General features: G+C 51.9%; 1 protein-coding gene across 1 annotated transcript in view; it reads right to left on the reverse strand.

The window, feature by feature from the left end:
• TACR2 (tachykinin receptor 2) overlaps positions 1 to 6,237 on the reverse strand; it is a 15,932-nt gene extending 9,695 nt beyond the window's left edge. The window contains exons 1-2 of the mRNA XM_005876816.2: positions 5,445 to 6,237; positions 561 to 755 (exon numbers count right to left, since the gene is read on the reverse strand). Of these exons, the coding sequence (XP_005876878.2) occupies positions 561 to 755; positions 5,445 to 5,836 (587 nt within the window). The 5' untranslated portion in view covers positions 5,837 to 6,237. The remainder of the gene's footprint in view (positions 1 to 560; positions 756 to 5,444) is intronic.
• Positions 6,238 to 6,402: the final 165 nt, after the last annotated feature.

Consider the following 6,402-nt stretch of genomic DNA (forward strand, 5'->3'; position numbering starts at 1 on the left):
TTTATTTATTTATTTTTATTTTTAAAATATATTTTATTGATTTGTTTCCAGAGAGGAAGGGAGAGGGATAGAGAGTTAGAAACATCGATGAGAGAGAAACATCGATTCAGCTGCCTTCTGTACATTCCCCACTGGGGATGTGCCCGCAACCAAGGTACATGTCCCTGACCAGAATCGAACCCGGGACCCTTCAGTCCGCAGTCCGATGTTCTATCCACTGAGCCAAACTGGTTAGGGCTCATTACTTAGTTTATTAGCACCTCAGTTTCCTCATCTGAAAAATGGGAATAATAATAATACATATCCCATAATATTAAGAGAAGTAGATGAGTTCATATATGTAATATACTTAGAACAAGCCTGACACTTAGTACTTGATGTTACTTGTAGTTTACACGTGTACTCACATAATCCCAAGTACACTCACCGACACATGTGTGTACCCACATGCACATCCTACACATGTGCACATGCATGTGTGTGCAAACACACAAGCACACACATTGGCAGGTGTATGCACATGTACACACACCCATGCTTCCCCCACCCCCAGGCCTTACCAAAGGAGCACCTTGCCGCCGTTGTCTTCGGGCCAGGCCACTACGCACTTGGTGGCTCCCTGGTCCATGATGATGGTGGAGTAGAAACACTGGGGAAAGGCGAGGGCCAGGGCCACCAGCCAGATGCCAGCAATAACCGCTCTGGTGCCAGGGGCTGAGAGCCGTGGCTGGAAGGGGTGGACGATGGCTATATACCTGTGAGCAAGGGACAGTATAAGCAGTGGGCGCCTTCCTGTCACACCAGCCCCTCCTGCTCCCCCACTGCAGGCCCACACCTCTAGCCCCGTTCCCCACATGCTGCTGGTGACCTGCAGAGAGCCAGCTGGGCTGCTGGCTTTCCCACAGCCACATGGCACACTGTGGCCTAAACCCCAGCCCAGACCCCCAGTACATGCCTCCCTTTGAGAATGGACTTGCTCTCCGTGGCCACAAGAGAGCAGTGTGGTCATATTGGAAGTCCATCTCTGGACATTTGTCTGAAGCTCAGCCCTAGGCCAGTCCCTCTTCTGTTCAGAAACCTGAGCAGAGCCCAGCAGTCCCCTGGACAGAGCCCACAGTAGCGCTGCCGCCAGCCTTCTGCAATGGTGGAAACGCTCTCTATATGCACTGTCCTGTTCAGGCAGTTTTAATTAATTAGAACTTAAATAGGCACATACGGCCACAGCTCCGTTATCGGACAGCACAGGCCCAAACCTTTAAACGCGGCATTCAATGCCCTCTGCATGTGGCCAGTGCACTGTCCAGCACCTTCCCTGGCTTCCTCTGGTGATGGAACAGCCTGCCTGTGTGACCCTTTGCGGTATAGCACACAGGATTATGAAGACAATCAGTTACACTGAAATAACATCATTAAAATATAAAATAAAGTTGGGGCATTATAGTAATATGTCTGCTTCTTTATCCATCCACTAAACAACAAGATCTACCAGCAGGTCTGGAAACTATGGTGATTTTGAAGTAGTGATTGATGAGTGTAGGCGATACTTTGAGATTCTGCACAACAGAAGTACCTGTGATACCGGTATCTATTGGTGACAGTCCCAGGCCCTGCTGGAGTCCCAGCGAACCGTGGTGTGCTGCCTACATTGGTAATTGCGACCCCCCATCTAAATTCATGACCCCCTCATATTTCGCTCACAGTCCACGGTCACAGCTGGTGCACCTCTGGACTAGATGACTATTGACCCAGCCCTGCCCACCCTGTGACACTGACCTTCTCCCTTGACTGTGGCCTGGCCCCGGGCCAGACCTACCCCTCCACAGCCCGGACCCAGGCCGAGTACCTTAGCAGGAGAAGTAGGCCATGTTCCTCAAGGTTCATCTTTTTTTTTTTTTTTTTGACCCTTCTGTCTTTTAAAAAGTAAATATATTATTTTTTGATTTCAGAGAGAAAGGGAGAGGGAGAGAGAGATAGAAACGTCAATGATGGCAGAAAGGGAGAGGAGAGAGATAGAAACGTCAATGATGGCAGTGCCCTCGGCGGTCCCGGATCTGTCTTTTGCTTCCACAGTGTTTGGACAGAACAGACCCAGGGACACCCCTTCTTCCAGCCTCCGGTCACCCTCCTGCGTCTTACCAGTCACCACCTTCAGAAGCACCTCCAGGACCAGCCAGCACACGTTTTGTTTTTGTTTGTTTTTCCACCTTAACTCCTTATTGCCGAACACCCATGAGCTCCCAAATTCGTCAGAATTATTCCACCGAGGAGGCGGCTGTGGTCCACCGCCCGGCCAGCCTGCCTCTGCGGGCCCCACACCTCCCTCTCTCGGGGCTTCCACTTTGACCACAAGGGTGTAGCTTTTGGGGGCGGGGGCCGCTTCTTCCCCGAGTTGGCGGAGGAGAAGCACGAGGGCCCTGAGCGTCTCTTAAAGCTGCAAAACAAGCGCGGAGGCCGCCTTCTCCTCCAGGACGCACTGAAGCCGCCCAAAGTGAGCGGGCAAAACTCAGGACGCCATGGAGCCGCCCTGGCCTTGGAGAGGAACCGGAACCAGGCCCTTTGGATCTGCAGGCCCTGGTTCTACCCACACAGACCTCTGTGACTTCCTGCAGAACCACTTCCAGGGTGAGGAGGTGAAGCTCATCAAGAAGATGGGCGACACCTGACTCACCTCCGCTGGTTGCAGCCCCCAGGCTGGGCGGGGGGCTGGGCTGGGCGAGAGTCTCTTCGAACGGCTCACCCTCAAGCACAACTAGGAGCCTTTGGAGCCCAGAGGCCTTTGAGGGGCCCCTCTGCATCCCCTGGTGTCTGGCTTTAACCTGAGCCTCTCCCCAAAACTATTAGCCATTCTTTTAACACCCTGAAGCCCTCCCCCGTGCATTGGACCAAATAAAACAATAAAGTTTTTTGAAGCCAAAAAAAGAAAGAAAGAAAGAAAGAAAGAAAGAAAGAAAGAAAGAAAGAAAGAAAGAAAGAAAGAAAAGAAAGAAAAAGAAAAAGAAATCAATGATGAGAATCATTAGTCGGCTGCCTCCTGCATGCCCCCTACTGGGTGTCGAGCCCACAATCCGGGCATGGGTCTCAAACAAGAATTGAACTGTGACCTCCTGGTTCATGAATTGATGCTCAACCACAGAGCCACACTGGCTGGGTCCTCAAGGTTCTTGAGGATTCTGCATCCCCATCGATGATGTAGGTGACCAGAGTCAACGGGTAGGCTTAGGTGTCCTTCCTGCTCTAGGAGGTGGGGTGGGAGAGGAGAGCTTTTCTTCGTGGTCTATTACAGAGGAGCGGCCGTGGACAGTAGGACCAGCTTCACGTGTTATTTATTACTTATTTATTTGTTATTTATTATTTACTTGGCCCTTGCCCTGAGCTGTATGCCTTGAAGTCTGGGGCATGAAGTGAGCAACCAACTGTGCCCAAGAGCATTTCCGCCCCGTCTTGGTCTTGGTGAGGACTCGCTCCGTGCTGCTCCCCACACCCCCCAGGCATGCTCCTGCCGCGGGCTGTGGCTGCTGCTGCGCCTGCTGCCTGGAACATTCCTTCCCCAGAGCCCGGGAGGCTCATTCTCTCGCCTCCCTTCTGTCTGCTCAAATCCTACCCTCACAACGAGTCCAGTTCTGACGCCGTGTCTAACACTACAACCTGTCCCCACCCCAACACACCCCCGCTAGCACCTCGGGTTCCCTTCCCCTTCCTAACATTCCCCATAGCACTGCTGGAGTCCCGGCGAACTGGGACTCCACATGCCATGGATAATTTATTTATGCATGCATTTATTATTTAACTTCTCACCAGGGCAGGCATTTTTCTCTGTTCTTCCCGCCCCCTTCAATGCCCAGAACAGCATCTCTACATAGTAGGCATTGAACATAGGAATGACTGAAGAAATGAATGGACAAGTCTCCACTTTACCACCCTGACCGGAGCCACCCTCCTCTCTCACCTGGATTACTATTCAACAGCCTCCTGCCTGGTCTCCTGGAAGTTTTAAAAAGGAAGCTTTTATGAGGTCATGATTTGGGGACTATTGTCTCCTATTGCTGTATATTCCCAATGCCTGAAATAGACGACACACTCAAAATACTTGTTGAGTAAAAGGAAGAAAATCTTAGTGGGACTTTCAGTTATATCCGGGGGGTGTTAAGGGTCTTTTTTGTGGTGGCAGTGGTGTGTGTGTCTGGGTTCCGGTCACCCGGTCCTGCCCTTGACTTGCTGGCTGACGGCAGGGGATCCTGAACATCTCTCTAGCCTCAGTTTCCCTGGATGCAAAATTAGAACGTGTGTCTAGATCAGCGGTTCTCAACCTGTGGGTCGCGACCCCTTTGGGGGTCGAACGACCCTTTCACAGGGGTCTCCTAAGACCATCGGAAAACACATATATAATTACATATTGTTTTTGTGATTAATCACTATGCTTTAATTATGTTCCATTTGTAACAATGAAAATACATCCTGCATATCAAATATTTACATTACGATTCATAACAGTAGCAAAATTACAGTTATGAAGTAGCAACGAAAATAATTTTATGGTTGGGGATCACCACAACATGAGGAACTGCATTAAAGGGTCATGGCATTAGGAAGGTTGAGAACCACTGGTCTAGATGAATGGTCTTAAAACTTTCTTTTTGTTGTTAATTAGTAGAAACAAATTTCTCAAATGAAATCTTCAGAGAAACTATAATAAAACAGCCAAGAGCAGAGAAGTGAGCTGCTGTAGGTGAGAGGTTGCCGGGGTAGTTGGGTTGGGCTGGGAAACCGTGAGCCGCATCAAACCATCCTGACCAGGAGTCTGCGTCTCCGAGGGTCCGGGCTCCCACCCTGCCTCCCATACCGTCTGGTGTCTTTTCTCTGTTTCTTTTTGTTTGTCTCAACCACACTCCCCCAGGGGCACACAGTCCCCCTCTGCATTCACACCTGGCCCTGCTTGCCCCAGCGCCCAGTTTACAAGGATCTCGTATCTGCCCACTGATCACTCCTCCATTCCTCCCCGACCCCTTCAGCAGAAGTCAGTCTGCAGCCCCTGACAGCAGGCACGGGAAAATAATGGTCTCCGTGTAATGATATGCTAACTGCATGCAATATTAAACCCCCCCTCGTATAATCTCTCTAGTAGTAGGAAAACTGTATGAGCAATTTCCTTGTAGCAAAAGACAGACCCCACAGCAAAGAGCAACTTCAGAGTAGAACACTCCAGAAAGTTCCTTAAACACTGCCACTCTTGCCCTGCCTTGAACAACCATCTGGTGTGAAGTTCTCCCTGAGTCTAGCCTTCACCTCACCTGCTTCAGCCCCACAGTCCCCTGCCTTCCCGATGTGTAGGTTTGGATCATGACCAGGTTGGGAGGCAATTCCCTGGGTTCAGTCACCAGCCCCGTCTGAGCCCCAGCAGTGTGAGCCAGCTCCCCCCAGCTTCTCCCAACCCCTCTGCCTCTTGCCTGTCTGCGGCGATGGCGGTCATGGAGTAGATGCTGACGAACATGACCGTGACGGGGAAGAGGTTCTGGAAATAGCAGAAGGCGCGGCCGAAGTACCAGATGTTGTGGCTGGCGTAGACGAAGTTGAAGACAGCGTTGAAGGCGGCCATGCAGAGGTCGGCTAGGGCCAGGTTGACAATGAAGTAGTTGGTGACCGTGCGCATCCTCTGATGGGCCAGGATGATCCAGATGACCGTGGCGTTGCCCGTCACGGCCACCAGCACGAGGACCAGGTAGGCCGCAGCCCACAGTGCCAGCTGCCAGCCGGGCATGGAGAAGGTGGTGATGCCCGTGGTGTTGCTCTCAAGGCCAGAGGAGATGTTGGCATCAGTCTCCACAGTACAGGTCCCCATGGCTGCCTCTGGGTCTGGCTCCTCAGCTCCTTCCGCACCCTGGTGCCCTGCCCGGATATGCCATAGGAGAGAAATCCTCTGGGTGTGAGTATATGGGGGAGAGAGAAGTAGGTGCAAACCCAGGCACGTCAGGGAAAGCAGGGGTCACTCCCAAGTCTCAAGCAGAGATGAGTCCGGCTGAGGGAGAGCTGGTTCCAGGGCCATTGGCATGTCAGCTTCCCAGGTCCCGGCCAGACTTCTGCAATGGCACCTGGAAGTCTAGCGTCTGAGACACGGCTTCAGAGCAGGCGATGTCCTTGTAAATGATCAGTCAGTCACCACTTCACCGCAGAGATGGAAAAACAGATTCCAAGGGGAGGTGACCATGTGACCAGCCCAAGTCACTCAGTACATTGGTGACAAGCCAGGACGCAAACCCAGGTCCCCCCTAATATTATTCAGGAACCGGCCTGAGTCAGATGAGCACACAGCAGCAGTCTTCGATTCCACAGGTCAGCCGCTGTCTCCCCAGGCTTCGGGGTGCAGGCTGGGCTGCCAGCCCGCGGACCGCTGCCTTCCCCGCTGCT

The sequence above is a fragment of the Myotis brandtii genome, unplaced genomic scaffold, assembly GCF_000412655.1.
Source record: "Myotis brandtii unplaced genomic scaffold, ASM41265v1 scaffold499, whole genome shotgun sequence".
Lineage (NCBI taxonomy): Eukaryota > Metazoa > Chordata > Mammalia > Chiroptera > Vespertilionidae > Myotis > Myotis brandtii.